The following is a 23,063-nucleotide window of genomic DNA, read 5'->3' as shown; positions in this document are numbered from 1 at the left end:
CTTGCGTTAACACCTTAATGTAGACAACAAAACCAAAGCGCCTCCCAGCACACACCTTTAGCCAAAAGCTAGTTCTGTTGTCTAGACCATGCTTCAATACATATTATATTTAATAATAATACACACAATGTTTTAGTTTGCACACATTATTTAGCGTGTGTTATTTGGATCAAACCCTAATTAGTAATAAGTGCACTAACAAACACACTTTGAGTCCCTTTTTGAAATCTGTAAAACCAGCACCTTACTGTTGGCGTACTATAAAGTATATTTGAGAATTGTTCCCGAAGGAATCTAGTTAGTAATGGTTAGTTAACCGTATGTAATTGAAATTTGATTTTTTTTTAAAACATTATGACCTAATGGACGCAAAATCGAGTTCACTACTCGGCTGCATAAAGCAGGAGGACTGTTGATTCAGTTTGCTTAAAAAGGAAGTGACATCAGCTATAGGAATTTGGGCAACATCCATGCAATGGCAAAACTTCTCTGGTAAATGTAGAAACGTGATGTCCACTCTTGCTTTATAGATCTGTGTTTAATGAACATCTTCAAACATCAATCATACTCCGCTGTACTATTTAACGGTTTCACTACTGCTCTCTGTGCTTTTAACATTTAACATCCGGGAATACGTGAGAGACTCGAGAACTCAGTCTCTTAAAGGGGCCGTGCCCATCTTTACAACATTACATCCTTCTGTTTCTTTCAAAATAAATGTCCTTGTTTCTGCTGAAAAACAGACTGTACGATGAGTCACACTTGACTAACTGCACTAGAGCAAGACCGGGCACAGGCAATTAAGGAGCCTGCTAATCAGGGTGAGGAGTCAGTTAAATTAGAACTAGCCAACGCCAGGCTGGATAATCCCTGCACACATTGCAATTCTCTTAAAATAATACACAATTCAATGTTTTTTCTGTTATGACTGTGTCAGAGTTGGTCATGCGTTCTACTGAGGTGGCAAATTATGATACATTCAGTTTATTGCAGCACCAAGCAAACAATCTGAGAATTCCTGTCATATCAATTCCTAGATATGGTCATAATTATTTTAAGTGCACTACGCGTAATAAACGCAACATTATAAATATTGCTTCTACGGATTATTTGATCACAAACTCCTCAAAACAGCCCACTACCTATGATATGGGCTTTTTAAACATAAGATCATTGTCTCCCAAAACATTATTAGTTAATGAGGTCATTAGAGACAACAATTTTAACGTCATCGGTCTCAGCAAAACCTGGCTCAGACCAGACGATTTTTATGTGCTAAATGAGGCATCTCCTGCTAACTATACGAATGCGCATATTGCCCGTCCCCTTAAAAGGGGACGGGCAATATACAATAAAAACTTTAAACTTAGCCCTAACCTAAATAAGAAATATAAGTTGTTTGAGGTACTATGAGGTCCGTCACACCGCTACCTCAATAACTAGCTGTTAAATGAGCAGCTAAATGAACACTTAGCGTCAAACAATCTCTGTAAACCTTTCAATCCGGTTTCAGGGCAAATCACTCTACGGAGACAGCCCCTCGCAAAAATTACTAATGATCTATTGCTAATGATGGATTCTGATGTGTCATCTATGTTGCTGCTCCTTGATCTTAGCGCTGCTTTCGATACCGTCGGTCATAATATTTTATTAGAGAGTATCAAAACACGAATTGGTATGTCAGACTTAGCCCTGTCTTGGTTTAACTCTTATCTTACTGACAGGATGCAGTGCGTCTCCCATAACAATGTGACCTCGGGATATGTTAAGGCAACATGTTCGGTTCTTGACTCTGCACTCTTCAGCATCTACATGCTGCCGCTAGGTGACGTCATACGCAAATACGGTGTTAGCTTTCACTGTTATGGTGATGACACCCAACTCTACAAGCCCCTAAAGCTGACCAACACGCCGGATTGTAGTCAGCTGGAGGCGTGTCTTAATGAAATTAAACAAAGAATGTCGGCTAACTTTTTGCAACTCAACGCCAAGAAAACGGAAATGCTGATTATCGGTCCTGCTAGACATCGACATCTATTTAACAATACCACTACACATCTCCGTAATATCGCTAAAATTTGCTCCATTTTGTCCACTAGCGACGCTGGAATCATTATCCATGCATGTGTTACGTCTCGTCTCAATTACTGTAATGTATTATTTTCGGGTCTCCCTATGTCTAGCATTAAAAGATTTTACAGTTGGTACAAAATGCTGCTGCTAGACTTTTGACAAGAACAAGAAAGTTTGATCATATTACGCCTATACTGGCTCACCTGTACTGGTTTCCTGTGCACTTAAGTTGTGACTTTAAGGTTTTCCTACTTACGTATAAATTACTACATGGTCTAGCTCCAGCTTATCTTGCTGATTGTATTGTACCATATGTCCCGGTAAGAAATCTGCATTCAAAAGACTCCGGCTTATTAGTGATTCCTAGAGCCCAAAAAAAGTCTGTGGGCTATAGAGTGTTTTCTATTCGGGCTCCAATACTCTGGAATGCCCTCCCGGTAACAGTTTGAGATGCTATCTCAGTAGAAGCATTTAAGTCTCATCTTAAAACTCATTTTTATACTCTCCCTTTTAAATAGACCCCCTTTTTAGACCAGTTGATCCGCCGTTTCTTTTCTTTTTGTCCTCTGCCCCCCTCTCCCTTATGAAGGAGGTGCAGGGGGGACACAGGGCCGGTGGCCATGGATGAAGTACTGGCTGTCCAGAGTCGGGACCCAGGATGGACCGCTCGCCTGTGTATCGGTTGGGGACATCTCTACGCTACTGATTCGCCTCCACTTGGGATGGTTTCCTGCTGGCTCCACTATGGACTAGACTCTCGCAACTATATTGGATCCACTATGGACTGCACTTTCACCGTTATGTTGGATCCACTATGGACTGGACTTGTTAGACCCGCTCGACATCCATTGCCTTCGGTGTCGCCTGGGGAAGGGGGGCAGGGGGTTGCCCACACATGCGGTTCTCTCCAAGGTTTTTCATAGTCACTGTCACCGACGTCCCACTGGGGTCAGTTTTTCCTTGCCCGTATGTGGGCTCTGTACCGAGGATGTCGTTGTGGTTTGTGCAGCCCTTTGAGACACTTGTAATTTAGGGCTATATAAATAAACATCCATTGATTGATTGACACTTAACTTAAGTCAAACTAAAGATTTTGCCAGTTTAAACTTTCACAATGACAATACAATAGAAATATTTTAAATGGATAACAAATGCCTCCTGGCATAAGTATACAGGAGCAAATAGAAATTCAAAGGTTAATTCAGTCCAAGAGTCTCCTTCGGAGTCATCTGTCTGCTCTGACAGGGTATCTCCTCTGGTCTTGATCCGGACTTTGTTGTTGTCGTTGTTGATCCTGGTCATAATTCTGATCACCGGTACTGTCCTCATCATCATCCTCACTACTGTCAGTGTCACAATTCAGTAGGACAATTGGTTGGTGTTTGAGAAGCTTATACAGGGACCTGTGCCTGGTGACTTCATGTCCCTTTTTTTTTGCGGTGACCATTGTTCCTTTTACTGAGATGACCTTGTATGGCTTGGGGTTGAATGGTGTGACCATTTTCCCAGTTCTCCTCTGACGTATCAGGACAAAATCACCCTGTTTCAACTGTGAGTGCACGGCATTCCTCCTTTCATCCGCATATACTGTAGTTTCATTTTCGTCTTCCGTAGAGCATCAGTTTGCCTGAGGTCATTGTCGTCGGTGGAGTAAGAGATGGAGGGCAGTTTTATTGACATGTGTTGACCAAAGAATAATTCTGCTGGGGACCGGTTAGTGCTGTGGTGAGGAGTGGCGTAATAGTTTCGAAGGAACTTATACAATTCTTGCTTCCTTGGCTTACTTTCAACCATGGCAGTGTGCACAGACTTGATCAAAGGTATGTAGAATCGTTAACTACTGCATTGGCCTGTGGCCAGTATGGTGTGATTTTCCTGTGTTGGAAACCGAGGTAGTGAGCAAAGTCATAAAATATATTGCCTGAGAATGGGGGCCCATTGTCACTCTTGAAGACTTCTGGTGTGCCCACCAACGAAAATATTTTTTCCATGACAGGGATTATTGTGTGTGCTGAAGTTGAGGATGTGATCTCGACAAAGGGGAATCTTGAGTATTTGTCCAGCATAACAAACAGGTAATCACCGGAGGGTAAGGGACCGCAAAAGACCACAGAGACATTTTTCCAGGGTCCAGTTGGGAGTTCAGACATTTGTATTGGCTGGTGTTCCGTTCTTGGTACTGATGTCAGACATGGGATGCACTGGGACACTAGTTATTTTGCTTACTTGCCTATTCCCGGGAACCAGACCTTTTTTTTGAGTAGTTGTTTGGTCTTAACCCCTCTCTTATGTCTTTCATTAACAAGAGCTAGAGCTCTAGTTTGTAGCGTCTGTGGCAGTACCAGTCTGTTGCCTCTAAGGATGAGGCTGCCGTCATCCAGGACTGGGAGCTCTTCCCTGACGTTGTGGAATGCTTTTAACATTGAGCGATCAAATTCCGAGGGGCCATCATACAGGTGGGTCCAGTCGTCAGAGTGAATCACTTTTTTCAGGTGTAGCAGCACTGGATCTTTGACTGTCTCTCGTTTCACTTCTTGGAGAGTCATTGCTTTGGCGATTGCATATTCTGATCTCAGTGTCAATGTCATCAGTTGTCACAACCTTGTGGAGAGATTGTGGGTGGCGTGACATATAGTCTGCTGGATTGGATTTCCTCGCTTTGTAGACCACTTCGGACTTGTAGGGTTGGAGTCTGAGAGCCCATCTTTCTATGCGTGCTGGGGGTTGGGTGGACTTCAGATTGTTGAAAATCAGTTCCAGTGGTTTGTGGTCTTTGACCATGACAAAATGCGATCCATATAGGTACAGGTGGAAGTGTTCGCAACTCCAGACTATTGCAAGTAATTCCCGCTCAGTCTGGAGGTACCTTTGTTCCACTGGAGTCAGGGCTCTGCTGGCATAGGCCACAATGTGCGTTTTGTTGTTTGTTTTGTCTGTGCAAGGATGGCGCCGAGACCAACCGGGTTTGCATTCACAATGACTGTTGTCTTTTTCCCTGTATGGAAGTAACTCATGACTGGGTGGCTGATTAGTCTGTCTTTTAGCTGAGTCAGAGCATTTGTATGTTTTTCTGTCCAGTGCCAGGCCACATCTTTCTTTGTAAGTTCACGAATTGCCTGGGTGATTGATGAGAAGTCTGGAATGAAGCGAGCACTGTAGTTGGCCATTCCCAGTAGACTGCGGACTTCACTCAGGTTCCGAGGCAGCGGCATGTGTGTGATGGCCTGGATCTTCTTAGGGTCAGGTGAGACTCCATCTTTTGAAAAGACATAGCCATAGAATTCCAAAGACTGTTTGTTTAACTCACATTCTTGATCATTGAATGTGAGGTTGTTCTCAGCAAGTCTCTAAGGAACGATCATGATCGTCCCTGAAATTTCTGACCCCGGTATTCCGTGCAGCACATTTTGAATTGTGTGCTGGAAAACTTCTGCTGCCGACGATACTCCAAAGATGAGCCTCGTTTATCTCCTTGTGTCGAAAATGTGGTGACGTATCTCGATTCGGGTGCTAATTCCAGATGATGGTATCATGCGTTGAGGTCCAGCTTTGAGAAGAAAGTTGCACGGTTGAAAACGTGTATGATGTCATCCACTGTAGGTGATATGTGCCTTTCTTTCTGGACAGCTGTGTTGGGCAGGCGCATGTCAATGCCGAGACAGATTTTTTTCTGGATTTTTGGGTTTTGGAGTCGCTACAATGGGGGACACCAATGGCATTGGGCCATTAACTTTTTCAAAAATGCCCTGGTCCACTAGGTGTTGCAGTTCCTGCTCTACTTTCTTTCGCATTTAGATAGGAATACGACAATGTGGTTGGACTACAGGCTGTACGTTGTTGTTGATGTGTAGCTTGACTTGGAAATTATTTAGTTTCCCTATGCCAGTTGTGAGAGTTGGATATTGCAAGAGTAGCTGTTGAGCTTTGGACATGTCCTGCTTCTTGGTCTGCGTGCAACACACTACGTGCAGTAGGCCTAGTTCAGTTCCTGTTGTGTGGTCCAGTAGGAAGCTATGAGCTCCTTCAGCCACTTTAGAATGTTGCTTGGACAGTTTTGCCGAGAGTGTTGTATTTACTTTTCCTCTGAGTAGGAGTGGAGTTTTTGAACCATAGGGAAATGTTTTCTTTCTCGCTTGTTCGAGCTTTACAGTTGACTGTATTGTGCCAAAGGCTGTCTCATCAAGAATGTTGGCTGAAGCACCTGAATTGACCAGAACGTTCATGTTTTCACCAGCTATCACAAGCTGCCGCACTGGTGGTAGTGCGCCACCAGCTCTGCTTGTGACAAATAGGTGCTCATCATCTGTGCTTGAGTCCTGTGCAGCTACATGGCTGACAGAGGTGTGAGGTAGTTTGTCTACATCAGTCTGAAGTGATCTGACTTGTTTATAGTTACATGCTGTTGTTTTGTACATGCTGTGTTGTGCACTGTTCATCTTTGATCTGTGGGGCTGTCAGAAGCTTGAAATTCAGATGTTTCGAATGCCCTGGCAAGATCCAGTAGGTCTTTGAGAGTCATCCTAGGGTCACTTAGTGCTCTCCTCCTGAGCTGTGACAGCATGCAGCTGAGTATGATTTGTGATTTTATTTCTTTATTTTCGTCACTGAATTCACAGTTTTGGGCCAGTTTCCTGAGTCTTGTATGGAATGTATCCATTGTTTCTCCCTCGTTTTGTCTTGCTTGTCTAAACGAGTAGATTTCAAACTCCACATTACGACTTGGGCTAAAGTATGCTGTGAGTAGCTCAACTGCTTTATCATAGTCCTTTGCTTCTCCTTTTTCAGTAAAAGTCTCGAAAATATCTTGCACTGGTTCCCAATACAGTAGCATAGCCCTTTTACGTGTTGCATCTGCAATGGCTGCTGCAGCGAGAAACGTTTCTAAACGCAAAATCCACTTCTCCCATTTAGAGGAGAGGGAGGCGGGTTCAGTGCTAATATCAAAGTGTGGGAATTGCGGGAGCCCAGCTAATGCCGCCATATAGCTTGTTTATTTTGTTTTTGTTTTTTTTCCTCTCTTTCGTTCTGTCTGCTGGTTAGCAGTGGAGTAGCATGTATGATTGATTCAATGGTTTTCACTTACGGCCGATCAGCTTTGTAGCATGTCATGATACTGCTCCGTGCAGTGAATGGGGCAGACGGTGAAGGAGGGGAAAATCGATGGGTTCTTTCACAGCTTGTGCTACATATCCTTGTCGCCAATGTAGAAACGTGATGTCCACTCTTGCTTTATAGAACTGTGTTTAATGAACAACTTCAAACATAAACCATACTTTGCTGTACTCTTTGTCGGCATCGCTACCGCTCTCTGTGCTATCAACATATCAACACGTGAGAGACTCGAGAACTCAGTCTCTTAAAGGGGCTCTGCCTAATTTCACAACATTACAGTAGGTCATTTTGAGTTCACAACATTCAGGTATAACCCCTTTCTACTGTATTACACACTTGAAAAACATAAACATGTAATTGAGTAACTGATCATTCATTTTTCACAGTTTACTCAGGGATTTTAGCTAATGAAAAACATATTAAGATGCACGTGAAGGTTAGAGTTCAAACAATTGCCCTCATTTGTTCACCTTCATTAATACACACCTCTGCATATACTGTACATTTTGACATTGCCACATTGTACACATTCAAAGCTAAAGGACTCCGGCTTCCTCCCACTTCTAAAGACATGCACCTGGGGATAGGTTGATTGGCAATACTAAGTTGGCCATAGTGTGTGAATGTGAGTGTGAATGTTGTTTGTCTATCTGTGTTGGCCCTGCGATGAGGTGGCGACTTGTCCAGGGTGTACGCCGCCTTCCGCCCAAAAGCAGCAGAGATAGGCTGCAGCGACCCCGAACGGGACAAGCGGTAGAAAATGGATGGATTATGTTTATTTGTTGAGCTGCTTCATGTTGTTTGTGCTGCATACCGTAGTCTGTTACATGACCAACCTGAGCAGTGGAGTTTAAACACATGTTACATAATACATTATCCCAAGTAAACAGATGCAGGAGACCTGCAGTATGTAGAAAAACAAATGCAAAGGTATTCTCGATTGTAATGTAGTCACTTCCTACCTTTAAATTATACATATGTAAACAGGGCTCATATTATTTGAGGGACAGAAGTTGCGGCGATGGCTTGTTTCTGTTAGTGGGCTAGCATATCTGAATGTAGCTTAAAATGTTACAAAGCAGTCACAGATGTATTGTATGTCCTTGATACTCGACCAGCGGTTTTGCACATGTTGAAAAGCAAACATCAAGTATTTCCAATTGCTTTTAACGCCTAAAGAGAATTAAAAATTTACAAAATTTAAAATGCTTGACAATATGATACCAGTGTGTTTTTTTCTGGTATGTGTAACCTGCCTTCCGCCCGAATGCAGCTAAGATAGGCTCCCCAAACATGACAAGCGGTAGAAAAATGGATGGATGGATGGATGGACTTTTGTGTGACATTTGTGAGACTTGATAAAAAGAAGCGTATCAAAGGTAAACAAACCAAAGTGTCAAAACAACTAGGGGGAATTTGGGGATAAAAACATAAGCACATACTGTACACAACAGCAGTCCAATCAACTAACAATGTGCAGTCATGTTGTTGTCATAATAGTCTATACATTCAGCTACTATATACATACATATAGCTAATGATAGCAATCAAAGAGCTATCCTTAGCTAACAACACACATGTTACGTACGAGCGTAGTTACATCATTAGCAGCTGAAAGCCATAAGAGCGCAGGATATACTGATTAAAACACATTAAAAAGTTCGCATCTGCAAAAAAGTTGCAAAACCTTTTAACTATCCACTTTAACAGAAAAACGGTGCGTTTTATTATTGCTGGCAGGGTGCAGTGTGCAATACACTAACCTTCTTTGAGTTGGGACTATAGATATTCAGAAATCAAAACCGTTCAAATTAAGTCTAGAAACTATTCAAATCTGGAACAGATGAGTCATGCCTTATAGCAATCCTACCCCAAACCAGGCCTTTTACAAAGTTTCCTCTGAATGATCTGAACTCCTGTTTCAACGCCAGTATGGTATTAGGCAAATTAACTTTTCTGGAGTTCAGTTTGAAGGTAGACCTTACCTGACGTCATGTTGAGCAAACTGCTTTAGAATGCATTGGTTAGTAGTAAGAAACAATTTTACACAAATGGTGTGGTTGGTTATTATGTTGGTTTATTTCGAACATGCATACAAATACATTGTGACCCATCACATATTTGCAGTTTCTGGAGACTGTCCCATCATTAGAAGGAAGCCAGAAATAAGAAAGTTGAAAGAACATTAAAAAAACGCTTGCACATAAGACTGGAATGCCTCAGACATGAATGATGCAACTTTCATGAGGACTCTGAGACAGCAGTAGGTATAAATCCTATTGTTTGCACATTCTTTGAACTACTTTACTTGCAGAATGTTGCCATATGTGTTATAGAAACATAAGGGGAATTATTAAGATGTGTAGAGCACCAAAAACAACCACAAATAGCCTCAGTAATTTTTAAGGACAAGCTGTTGTAAAGCCAGTCAGGACTGTGTAGAACATTTTGAATGTTGCTGTATAAGAGAACCAGCCAATGGGTGTACTCCAATAGTAAGTGATCGGATTTACTTTAAATGCAAACTTTCTAGATACCAAAAGGGCTTTTACATTGAAAACACATTAGTCATGCCCTGCCTGGGGTAGCATGTTGGAAGCTTGGCTGTCAATTTGCGCTACCGGCCCCTCTGACCACCTCCAAATATACATTAACATATACTGTCTACAGCAGGTCACTGCTGTTCTGCTTTACTGAAGGAAAGATGGGTTAAATTTTTTGCCCAAAGACACAACAGCATGGAAGAAGCTAGGTTGGAACTGCCAACCCTACTGAATTCCCAGTACCTGGAAAATTGATACCGGTAGTCAAAGGTACAAATCTTCTGTGCTTTTGTGTGTGTTCATGTGCTATTTATGTTAATTGTTTATAATACCTTTTTTTAACAATGAGCTGATAATGATAAATGTGCTGTCCATTTGGAAAATATTTTTTTCTTACAGTTCTGAGTCATATTTGCATGTATTATATAGTACATTTTGCATGCAGTTGTTATTCCAAGACATTAGATGGCAGAAGAGAATTGGCAATGGTGTATTGCCTTAGCAAGGGAGTATTCTAGAAGTGCCAGTAAAGTGGAAAAACAAGTTACCTTTACGATATTAAAGCTATTATCATATATGTCTGATTTATGACATCAAAAGACTTAACAAGTTTGTGAATAAATAGGTATGATCCCGAGCCTGGATAGTGAGAAAGCCAGTCACGTGATCGCGTGACATCGCGCTAGGAACCAAATATCTCTTCCCTATCAAAAACAATGATAATCAAGCAGACTTTGTGAGAGCCAACAACTATTACTTCTGGAAAACTTATCATCCAGGACCTTATATTTTTGAGCCTGAACACAAAGAGGATGAGCAATAAGTCTTAGAAGTCGAGTGATGGATGCAGTTTAAATTTTGACACGAGCATCCGCAGCATTGCTCGGTGCTAAACATATAAACTAACAATTACAAAACAGAATAAAACAAACACTTACTGAAATATTTCCACTCTCGCTAGGATGCCAACCAACAGGACACTCACATAATTCAGTTTAGATGAAGGTTCAATCGCAATCCTCACAAAGGTTTAAAAAAAAGTTCCTGCAGGAACCGTCTTGTAGGTCTATTTTGCCATCTCTGGAACGTGAAAGTCGACTAGCTTGTCAGACCATGGCCATATTTGTCTACCATAAAATGAAATCTGCATGAATTATAATCTAGAATTGACTTGTATTAAGTTTGAGACAAAGCAACAGCAGCCGTCGCCTCAGTGTGTCAACAAAAGGCGTAAGCTAGCATTAGCTCACTGCTATCAATTCACCACTAAAAAAAGTCTGTCTTCATTGGCGCTTATAATAACAATATTACTCATATTCGGTTAATTTTCAGGTCATGACATGTAAATGGAATATTTTTGGCAGTTTCTGGATGTTTTTAGAGAGAGTATAATGAGCGCAACTGAGGACTCTCGATCTGTTTAAAGGGGAACATTATCACAATTTCAAAAGGGTTAAAAACAATAAAAATTAGTTCCCAGGGGCTTGTTGTATTTTTTGAATTTTTTTTCAAAATTTTACCAGTCCCGGAATATCCCTAAAAAAAGCTTTGAAGTGCCTTTTTTTCGCTCTCTGCCAAGACACTGTTCATTTTCCTGTGATGTCACACAGTGCTGCCAATACAAACAAACAATGGCGAATAGCACAGCAAGATATAGCGACATTAGCTCGGATTCAGACTCGGATTTCAGCGGTTTAAGCGATTCAACAGATTACGCATGTATTGAAACGGATGGTTGGAGTATGAAAGTATTAAAGAAGAAACTGAAGCTATTGAGCGAATAGCTATTGACGCTATTCATAGCCATAGCATGGCCGAATAGCTGCGTTAGCATCGCCGGTAAAATGTGCGGAACCAAACGATCAGGACTTTCGCATCTTGTGACACTGGAGCAACTTAAATACTTCAATTGGTAAGTGTTTTCTTTCACCTTAAATGTAGGTGGAAGGAAACATAATATAATTGCAAATGCATTTGCAGGTTACCCATACATCTCTGTCCCATGTCTGCTTTAGCACCGCCGGTAAAAAGCATGTTAGCATCGATTAGCGTAGCATGTTAGCATCGATTAGCTGGCAGTCACGCCAAGACACAACGCAGAACAGTGACTGTTACATAAATACAATTGGATATGCTTTAATGGATACAGTGCAACACAAATAAGCATATAAAGTCAACTTGTCTTTCCACACTACTAGTACTTTAAGCCTGTCTAATCTTTTGTTGAGCCTGCAAAGTGTTTATACTGTAAATACTATACTTATAACACATCATCTTGTCATGATCGGCTTAGCCAAAGTCGGACCACAACGCAGAGAAAAAAATTGTAAGAAATATTTATTAAATGGGTTCTGGTAAATAGGTTATACTTGTATAGCGCATTTCTACATTCTAGGTATTCAAAGCGCTTTGACACTATTTTCACATTCACACAAACATACACACTGATGGCGGGGAAGTGTCTTGCTCGGCAGCTCTACCAACCAAGCCACGCCCTCTCCAATAAGATAATAACAAAAAGATCACACAAAAAGGATTGAGGAAAAATAATTAACTAACTAAATGACCAAAAGGCGTGGAAAAAACTGAGAATGCACACAAAATATGTGGAGAGGAAACAGTAAACACTACAAAGCAGCGACCTTGCCACAGCCACAGGAAACAAGAAGTGTGAGTGGAGCCATACAGAGGAGATGAAAACGTCTGGAAGACTTATGGACTGGCTGAGGACAATTAAGGAGTCATTGAGCGGTTTCGCTTCTCGTGACTGGGGTCTGGAACCATGGTAACATTGATGGAGAGCAGACCATCGAGCAAGTGCATTTTGAAAAGTGGAGCCTGACTGAACTTTTTGGCATTTTCTATCAGGTAAACTAGCTTTGTTGGCATGGAAAACTGCAACTTTACATAGAGGCAATCCGGTTGAGTCCGTTCAGAATTTTAACTGCAAATGTTTGAGCCTGAGCATGTAACTGGATGTGATGTTATGTCACGTGCAACAAAGGTTTCAAAATACGGTAACCTTTGATTTAATGTGAAACGATACACAGTAGTATCGATGGAGTCAAAAAAAGTATTGAATTCGAAACCTATCTTTACTTGTGGACCACTGCTGTCCCTTGTAAATACTTTGTACATGCCATCATTATAGCCAATAATTTAGCATTTATTTGCCTAATCCGCAAAGAGGATGTGTTTTATCAAAAGTAGGTAATTGAAAGACTGTTAGTTCTGAAAAGTGAGCATTTATTGTCAAGTAGTTTGTACAACACAGCAGAAACTGTAGTAAAAGTCACTGGTACACTGCTAAGCAACAACATTGAAAAGCGCAAAAAAAAAAGAATCACTTTATAGAGCATCCATCCATCCATCCATTTCCATCCATCCATTTTCTACCGCTTATTCCCTTTCGGGGTCGCGGGGGGCACTGGCGCCTATCTCAGCTACAATCGGGCGGAAGGCGCTGTACACCCTGGACAAGTCTCCACCTCATCGCAGGGCCAACACAGATAGACAGACAACAGTCACACTCACATTCCCACACTAGGGCCAATTTAGTGTTGCAAATCAACCTATTCCCAGGTGCATCTCTTTGGAAGTGGGCGGAAGCCGGATTACCCGGAGGGAACCCACGCATTCACGGGGAGAACATGCAAACTCCACACAGAAAGATCCCGAGCACATGCAGGAGCAAATACATTTGCTTTTTGTTGACCACTCATGAAAGTCTAAATGTGGCTGTGCCATTTTGTGGAGTTAATAAAAAACTGCAAAAGGAGGTTGACTTCAGCCAAAGCTAATACTGCCAATGTTTTTAGAGAACATGGCTGTTAGTTGCTTTTATACACCACACACCTGGTGACTATAGGTGATCCACCGTTATTTGATAGAGGTGGTAATTGGATATTTAGAGTAGCGATTTTGTGCTCAAGTCAGATGAAAACACTATAGAAGTTTAAACGACCAAAATAGCATAGTTATAGCAAAATAGATGAGAAACTATCTGATGTGAATCTGCAACACAGCCTCACAAGAAGCTTATTTAGCACACTACTACCCCTGTTCGTCTGCTTTAGGTCACAGCGGATAATGCATTGACAAGTTAACACAATAGCATTAGTTGCTACTTAATGGTTGTTTCGAGAGAAAAAATGTTGCAAGCCAAAACTAATTCCAAATTGATCTCCAAGATCTGATTGAGGACTAGCCCATACAACTCAAAACATGTCAGCAATTCAGCTCTCATCTTAATGCCACTGCTAAGTAGCTTACACTTTTGTAAACACATTTCTGAAGCCATTCTTTCCTTTTCAAGCCACCATTAAAATTACCTGTAATGGCATATAGTTTTCCCACTGCATGTCGTTTGACCAAATTCTACTGTGTTAATTTTTTTCAAACATTTGCATGAAGGCTAATTTTAGAAAAAGAGATGGGAGTCACGCAGCTGTGCTACTGAGACAGAACAACGGCTGGGGTATGATTGGATGAGGCTAAGATATAGCTCCCTTAGCTCAGTAACAAAGCTGCAGATGTGTAAAGTGGTGGTGGGGAATTATATACAGTTCGTTCCTCCTGATGCTAAAACAGAATATTACGTTTGTACATTCATCTCTACAGGAGCCAAGCGTACACATGGCCTCACTTTACCATCCTACCACACACACACACGCGCACACGCACACACACACGCGCGCACACACGCACGCACACACACACACACACACACACACACACACACACACTCATCTACCTGATTATATAATGAAAGTAGCTCCCTTTGCCAATTACTGTTACTTACAGTCTGTGACTACACTGGAAAATAAACAAACACACTGCAGAAATGGGAATGGTTCCTTTTTAAAAAATGCATCAAAGTTGTATAACAATTGCTGCACACAGACATTCCTATTTCTTGCACAAACATGTTTGCTAAAAAAATAGGATAAACATTAGGTCCATTTTTATTTTTCAAAGAGTCCATATTATAGTAATCTTAGAAACATAATAAACCTTGTGTCCAAAATTTTGGGGAAAAAATGCAGCTTTGAATGTATCAGTGGGAATAAGTCACACTTACTAAAAACAACAGAAGAGAACAATGTTCTCCTGTATTTACTTTGAATTATATAAGCATTAGAAAAAAACACATTGTTATCCAAGAAGAGACTGAGGGCAGAAATCAAATGGACCTCTGCAGCGAGAGTAGAAACTGACAGGAAGGATAATGTTAGCATGTGTGTTTAATTTGATTTTTTTTTTTTTAGCGTATGAATCTCCCAATTTTGGGGGGTTGGTCAGTTTTCCACATCAATATATATGACACTGATGACACATGCTAACAAACCACACTTCTGTCTTTACTACTTGGCATTAAGGATGCGAAACAATAGATCACTGTGGAATATTAATACTGCAGGCATGCAGTATTAATATTCAAGCTAATGAAAACGGGAACCGTTTTGAGAAACGGTTCCCGTTATCGAAGCCACTATAGTAAAGAAAAACATTTGGTTCTTTATTCGAATCCCTGGGAACGAATCCCGTGTCACAGGAAATGACATAGCTCAGTGGCAGATACAGAAGCAGCAACACCAATGGACCGGAAAAAATGCTCCAAAGCATGGCTTCACTTTACTAAGAAATACGACGAGGAAACAGCTATCTGCAATTATTGCCAGGCTTCACTTTCCTGTAAGGCGGGGGGTCGGCAACCTGCGGCTCTAGGGCCGCATGCGGCTCTTTAGCACCGCCCTAGTGGCTCTCTGGAGCTTTTTCAAAAATGTATGAAAAATGGAAAAAGATGAGGGGAAAAAAATATAAAATAAATATTTTTTGCTTTAATATGGTTTCTGTAGTAGGACAAACATGACAAACCTCCGTAATTGTTATAAAGCACACTATTTACATTAAACATGCTTAACTGATTCGAGTATTTGGCAAGCGCCGTTTTGTCCTACTCATTTTGGCGGTCCTTGAACTCACCGTAGTTTGTTTGCATTTATAACTTTCTCTGACTTTATGCCACTTCTTTGTCTGTCTCATTTTGTCCACCAAACTTTCAACATTGTGCATGAATGCAGAAAAGTGAGTTTTGTTTATGTTATTGACTATTGTGGAGTGCTAATCAGACATATTTAGTCACTGCAAGCTAATTGATGCTAACATGCTATTTAGGCTAGCTATATGTACTTATTGCATCATTATGCCTCATTTCTAGGTATATTTGAGGTCATTTAATTTTATTTTTAAGTCCTCTTAATTCAATTTATATCTCATGACACACTATCTGGATGTAATATGGCTTTTAATTTTTTGCGGCTCCAGACAGATTTGTTTTTGTATTTTTGGACCAATAAGGCTCTTTTAACATCTTAGGTTGCCGACCCCTGCTGTAAGGGAAGCAGTACAACAAACATGTTGAGACATGTTCAGGCCGTACTTAACCTAAAGGTTAGAGAAACGTGTTTCGTCTTTGACACGTGGAGAAGCAGCGACAGAGATGACGAAGCACGCCCCTTTTCCTCTGCTTCAACTTGCTGTCCCAGTGATAGTGTCGGTGAGTAACTAACGTTAACTGTTGCCAGTTAATTTCCATATCTGCTCACTTGTAGCCTTCAGGCTAAAATAATGTTACCTCTTATGTCAACTGGGACTGCAGTAATGTTAACTAGACTAACATTACCTGAGCATAGTCAGTGGCTAACGGTAACGTTAGCCTTTTTGTATGTGTCTGATAACATTAACGGTATCTTGTAGCCTACATCACTCCAGAGTTTGCAGGTCTGTCTTAATAAACTTGTGCTTGCAAGATGTGAATTACGATAATGTTAACGTTATCCTATTTCAGATGATGACATTCATAACAACCAGGGTGACCAGGGCAGTGTTTGCTCTGTAGCACATACCATAGTGAGGTATAACGCAGAGCAAAGCAACATGAGTGAGGAGGAGAGTAAGAACATTACTCGCAAGCTAATGAGAATGATGGTGAAAAATCTCCTCCCCTTCAACTTGGTGAACCTACAAGTAGGTTAATAATAGTATTTTGCTGACATGTAATGGAGCAAAAAGTAAACACCATTACTCTGATATTTGTTTCAAATGTTAAGTGCTGTACAATACAATGAAGGCAGGATTTTCCCTGCATGTATTTTTTTTATGTGGCCCACTTAAAAGGGCACTCACAGTCAATATTTATTTATTTATTTATTTATTTATTTATTTATTTATTTATTTATTTTTCTTAAAAAATAAAAGTGAGCTTTTGTTCAACCAAGTATTGTGTGGTTTTTTTTCCATGTACAACAACCTATCTGGATTCGGTAAGAGAATCGATAAGGAATCGGTTTGATAAGAGGATCTGATAATGGTATCGAAATCAATAATTTCTTAACAAACATCATCCCTAGTAGCTGTAGAAATTCTGTAGAAATGGAACCTTAACCTTGGATCATGCTCCTGCGTCGAGGTGCCAGCGGCTTAGGACTACCCCTTCAAAACTTCCCAACTAAATGACGTCCACCTATCGGACCGTAAAGACTGTGATTGGAATGCTTCTACAACATTAATTCCTGTGTATATAAGACTCATTGGGGAACGTCTTCACCTTCGATTTCAGATCAACCCTGTGACTGTGACTGCTGATTAGTTTCAGCTGCCATTACACTCTCTGTCTCACTTTAATTGTCATTCACATTTTCTGCCTGTCAATCATTCAACCAATCAGATTGCAGGGAATTTACAGTGACCTTCTACTACAATCAAGTCACTATGTTATCCCACAAACAATCGGACACGTGCTGTGAGACAGACAATAAAAATCAGTAAAACTGCAGTTTATTTTTATAAAAATGGTCTGCAGGTGTGCATGGGGTACAGAGAGATTGGTAGAAGCAAAACTCTCTATTTCCAAAACCAAAGACCAACTACAAGAAATGTATTCACTGGATCAAAGCTTATTTCAACAAGTACAAGGTTTGTCTGTTCGAAAGTTAGTCCAGCAATATAATGGAAAAATTACGTTCAGAAAATACCATAGTTCCATTATTAAATCCATAAACAACTAATACAAAAATAAATGTATTTTTTTTGTTTGTTTGTTTGTTGTTGTTTTTTGTTTAGTTTTTTTGGGGGGGTATGAATGGTTGATGAAAAAAAATGTTTAGTATTAATGATATCAAAAGGAATCTTTAATTTTTTTTCGGAAAATTGTATTGCGCAGCTTTGCGGTGGCCGATTATTCTGCACTCATCACCAGCACTGAGCATTAACACGCAGATCGCAATTTCCGCATTCCAACACGTGATTTCATAAATGTAGCCTCGGGTAAAGTAGTTTAACCCTTTCTTAAGGGCGTTCACACATTGACGGTTTGGGTCATGATGGTGAAAAATTCTGTGCGCAGCCAAAGACCGTGTTAACACCGAACAAAAAAACCTGGTCACCTGTCACTCATCCGCCATGAACTATAAAAGCTGCTACAAACAGGCAAAAACGGTTAACTCTTCAACATTTTTGAGGCAATCTTGGCAGTTTGAAATGGGCCGTGTTCAAAACGCCTTTCGCCGTGTAAAAAACGGCAGCCTCTGGATTTGCACCGCAGGATCTACGATGATACTGCGTTAACACCGCCATAATCCGCCTGTCACATTTTCCTCCTAGATCTTCACGATGTGAAAACGAAGCTAGCGGAGTCAAACACGGAAGTACCACATGCTTATCAAGGAGCTACACGGTACCACTGCGGTTGATGCAGATTAGAGAATGCCGCATTTAGGGTATATCTGTGGTATGATCTGCATTGACTTTGTGTTCAAAACGTGTTGAGAAAGGCTTTCCACCATTGTTAAGACATGGTTCACAGCGGTTTGAAAAATGCCATGAATTGCCATCCAAACCGGCAATTTGTTAATGCCCCTTTAAGTGATCGCTGCTGAAGATTTTCAGCACCGAGAAGGACATTTGTCTGAAATTTAAGGGAGTGATTGTTGATCTCCCACCATCTGTGACAAAAGTGTGAGGGGCATGACAACAATAAACAAAAGGGAGTGGCATGGCGGGCAAACTTGGAAGTTTCTATTGTTCGCTCGCTTTTAAAGAACTAACAATGGTTCGATGAGAGTTGTGGTTGCTCACCAACTAGACTATCTGGAAGATAAAACTCCTAGCGCAGGGCTAATCAACTGGCGGCGCGTTGGCCAAATCTTGCCCGAGAATGACATCCCGAGTTCAGTTCTAAAAACACTAGAGCGCTCCTGCAGTATGGAGAAACTTGGACCACAGTAAAGACATTGGCAGATATATTAAAATCGACATTTTAACCTTGTTAACAAACAGAATACTGGGGTCAAAACTTGTGTTTTTTTTATAACAGAGGCGTTCATCAAGGCACCCCTTTATGTCCTCTCCTTTTTGGAAGTTAGAAAATGTTTTAGGAATGATTTTGATAAGTAAGGTGTTGCTTTAGCCAGTTTATTTCAGATGCAGTCAGTAGTCCTTTGTTCAGCTTCTTTACTTCTACGAGCATTGTTCCTCAAGGTTCAATTTTAGGTCTATTCACTTCAAAAAACTTGTGAGAGATTCACATTTTTACAGAAGGTTCTAAAAAAACAGCAGAGCACTCTTGTAACCCTTAAACAAAATAGATACACCAAAATCAAAAGTCTACTGAATAAGACATTGGTTCTCGGACTGTGCAAAATAAAATTAATAGTGAATGGAGAAGTCTGGTACTTAGGTTTTTGGAAGTGGAACCCCCAAAACAATTTAGGTGAACATTCCAGCTGTAGTATTTCAGCATTAGGCATGTCTACCTATGTAGAAGTGTAATCCAAGCTGCAGGGTGAAAGGCAAACGACACACCAGAATGGGCGCCATTCAATAGCGGAGTAATTGTAATGAAGATCCAACATCACGCCAGCAAGACGTATCACACTACCAACTACTACCAATTACAATGGTAATATGGGTGGTTAAAAGACAGGAATTAGTCCCTGGACCACAGTCTTCAAACTGACTATGTAATAAATAGAGACTTGAAGGTGCACTTGCAGAAGTGGTGCAATTCCTTTCATATATTTGCTCTGAGCTCAACGCAACCGAACAATGAGGTACTGTTAATAAGCCCTAACCCAAGACATCCAATACAGTCTCTTAAGTAAAGCCTGAAGCTGACACTTTTAATATTAGACATTACTTCAAATCCCTTCAGCGGGAATATCCTAGACTTAGCTCAGCCGTGATATTTTTTCATGTTTATAATACTTCCCTCCCAGCCAGCAATTTTTTTTCTCTCTTTCATTCCCCAACAGAGTGAAAAGGTTTCTCGTATTGCAAACGCCTAATAAAGACATTTTGATGATAACCTCAGTTTTTTCCGCACAGGTTTTCTTACAGGGTCGCAGCACCAAACAGTTGGTAATGTTTGCCCCGGGAGATGCATATACGACTGTCCAGATGCGCATGAGTTACTTTCTGAAGATATATATACACTTTAATTTGGCCAACGTTACATATAATTGCCATTTGGCATGTGGTTATCCGCTGGGCAGGATATTCAGTACTGTTGCGGTCAAAGTACTGGTCCAACCGAGAGCTTAGTGCAAGTAATTTCCATGCCAGGTTCTTATAACAATGCACATGAACATGAGGAGAAAAACATTTTCAGGAGGGAAATTTGCATTGACAGGACAGCCATTAGTCACCATTAGCTATGTTATTTTTTTTCTGTCTGTCGGCATAACTTTGTGAAGTTTTTGTCTGCTAAATATACTGGTCGAAACAGTTGTAATGTACGCTCATCAGTCCATAACAATAGGTACATCAAATATAAGAACCAAATGTTGTAAAGCTAAGGGACAAGTGGTAGAAAATGTAAAGCCAAGTTTGAATTGAGTAGCAGTGGTGTACTGCATTGCTTCTTACTGTGAGATTTAATATATTTTACCACTTAAATACACAGGTATACCAGATTTTGTTAATATTCTGTTCCAAAAGGTCAGACATGGACCATATGAAATAATGTAAATCCTATGAATGTGTTCCAGACGCCCAAAATTATTAACACAAATCACATTATGTAAAAGTAAGCTATACTTTTACAACAATACAAAATTTATACATGCATATCACCTTTACTGAAGACGGGTGATGGCAAAAACAGCAATGATTGGAGAAGGAGGAGACAAGAGGAAAGCCTAGGGGACACCAACTTTGCACTAAAGGACAAGTTATTTCTTAAATTCAACAGTGTTTCTCACCTTCTTTATCAAGTGCTGACAGGAGCTATGTTCTTTAACCCCCATGGTAGGTCAACAGCACATAGAATTTCTTTTTTAGGTTTCGGCTGAGCGGAAAGATGCATGGGTAAACAGACTAGTTGATTACGCACAAACATAAAGTCTTATTATATAATTCTGATTAAATGATTAACCCCATTGTACAGCTTACTATGTGTTTATCCAAATTGCAATGAAAATTACATGTGTAACTGCCTCTTATTATTTGCAGATGTGTGTGTTAGTTTCTTGGTTCCTTTTAATACTGCAGGGCAGATGTAGATTATTCCTCTCTAAAATTTATAGCCGTCACATATGTGACACAGGAAGCAAACTGGCGATGTATTCACATTTTCACTAGCTGCACAGCTGTAAGACCATGTTGATGTCACTTTTTTGTTTGACAAATATTGCAGTACTCTGGTGATTGAGTTGTTCTTTTCAACCCAGTTCTAATTGAGTGGGAAAACAAATGGGTTGTTTCAGAGATAGTGTTGATTACCGACAAACAGATAATTTAAGGATGCTGTGTTTACAGTACATTAAAGAAAAAAAGATTTGAATATTTGTTGTGGAAGACGTACCAGTTCATTAGTTGAGCTAATCACCATAGCAATATCCTCTCTACTGTATTTTGTGTCTCAATTATATCCAAAGCCTCCATCAATACTGCTAAAAAGATCCCTTACTTACAGTGTCAATCAAAGCAGGTTTTTTTTTTAACTCTCATTATATTGTGCACATGTACCTATTAAATGTGTATCGAATGGAACTAATGCAGGTTGCTTGCGTAGAACTTGAGAAGCACATGCTAACATGTGATGCTGAAGATAAAGATACTTACGTTTGATGCAGCGATTGGTACCTGGGGCCACAGCCCAGCCGGAACAGCACTGCTGACCCCCGCACACATTAGGCCTGGACAGAGGGACAAAGTGGAGTTAGAAAAAAAAAACAGTGAAAACCGCTAATGTTGACGCCCCCCATCTGGCTGACTGATGAGAAAATAAGTTAACATTACCAAAATCAACACTGGCCATTGCTTGCGCATTTATTGTGAGTATCGCCAGACATAAAGATAAATATTTTTAAACCTAATGCTTTTTTGTTATAATTGTGCATAGTTCTATTTGTATTCTTCTGTTTTCATATATTTTATACTCGAATACAATAAATAATTGTGTTGTATTTCTTGCGTACAATGTTGATAAGCTTACAGTACATACATATTAAAATCTTTCTCCAATTTCGTAACAATATAAAAAAAAAGAATGGTTGCGTTTATAGGTTCAGAATCCAGGTTAAAACTACCATGCTTTTATTTTCAAGCTTACTTCGCACTGAAAAGAAAGTCACCATTTTCAAATTTTAATAGTCCAACCATCCATTTTCTACCACTTGTTCCTTTTGGGGTCACGGGGGGCGCTGGAGCCTATCTCAGCTGCGTTTGGGCGGATGGCGGATTACACCCTGGACAAGTTGCCACCTCATTACAGAAAAATATACAAATTTTAATAGTGTGTAGCTAAATGTTTTTGTCAACAAAAGCTACTAATGTAGACGTCAACTTTTGCAATTACTTTTTTGTAATAATGACATCACAGTGGAAGCTAGTTCATACAAACAAGTTGCCGATGCAAGCGTGTTCCACTGTTCTAAACCGGTCACAGTGTAACAAAAGTGTGTTTGGGTGGCTTCCTTCGTCCCTTTACATGACAAAACCAAGCTGATTTAATATTGTTTTAGGTTCAGATAATTTTGATGGGGGTGGCTGATCTATAATGACACCTTGGAGATTACACTATAATTGAAATTAAAGCAATGAGGCGAGAAACAGGGAAGGGTCAGGAAACTCTATCTGAGCCTGAACATCCCTCTTACCGTCATGGAAGAGAGTCCACAATGAAAATGAGTGTGGAGTTATTTGGACCTTGGAAAGATTATATGAGACACATGTAACAAAAGTGTGTTTGGGTGGCTTCCTTCGTCCCTTTACATGACAAAACCGAGCTGTTTTAATATTGTTTTAGGTTCAGATAATTTTGATGGGGGTGGC

At 40.3% G+C, this 23,063-nt stretch overlaps 1 protein-coding gene across 6 annotated transcripts in view; it reads right to left on the bottom strand.

Annotated features, from left to right (window-relative positions):
• The window catches only part of LOC133549554 (latent-transforming growth factor beta-binding protein 2-like), a 333,835-nt gene that overhangs the window by 303,643 nt on the left and 7,129 nt on the right, over positions 1-23,063 (bottom strand). For all 6 annotated transcript variants that reach the window (XM_061895071.1, XM_061895074.1, XM_061895072.1 and 3 more), the window contains exon 2: positions 21,852-21,925. In XM_061895071.1, coding sequence (XP_061751055.1) covers positions 21,852-21,925 — 74 coding nt within the window. The remainder of the gene's footprint in view (positions 1-21,851; positions 21,926-23,063) is intronic.

This window comes from Nerophis ophidion, linkage group LG03 (assembly GCF_033978795.1).
Source record: "Nerophis ophidion isolate RoL-2023_Sa linkage group LG03, RoL_Noph_v1.0, whole genome shotgun sequence".
In the NCBI taxonomy this organism is placed as follows: Eukaryota; Metazoa; Chordata; class Actinopteri; order Syngnathiformes; family Syngnathidae; genus Nerophis; species Nerophis ophidion.
The sequence above is the reverse complement of the archived record's forward strand: the minus strand, read 5'-3'. Positions and strand labels throughout refer to the sequence as shown.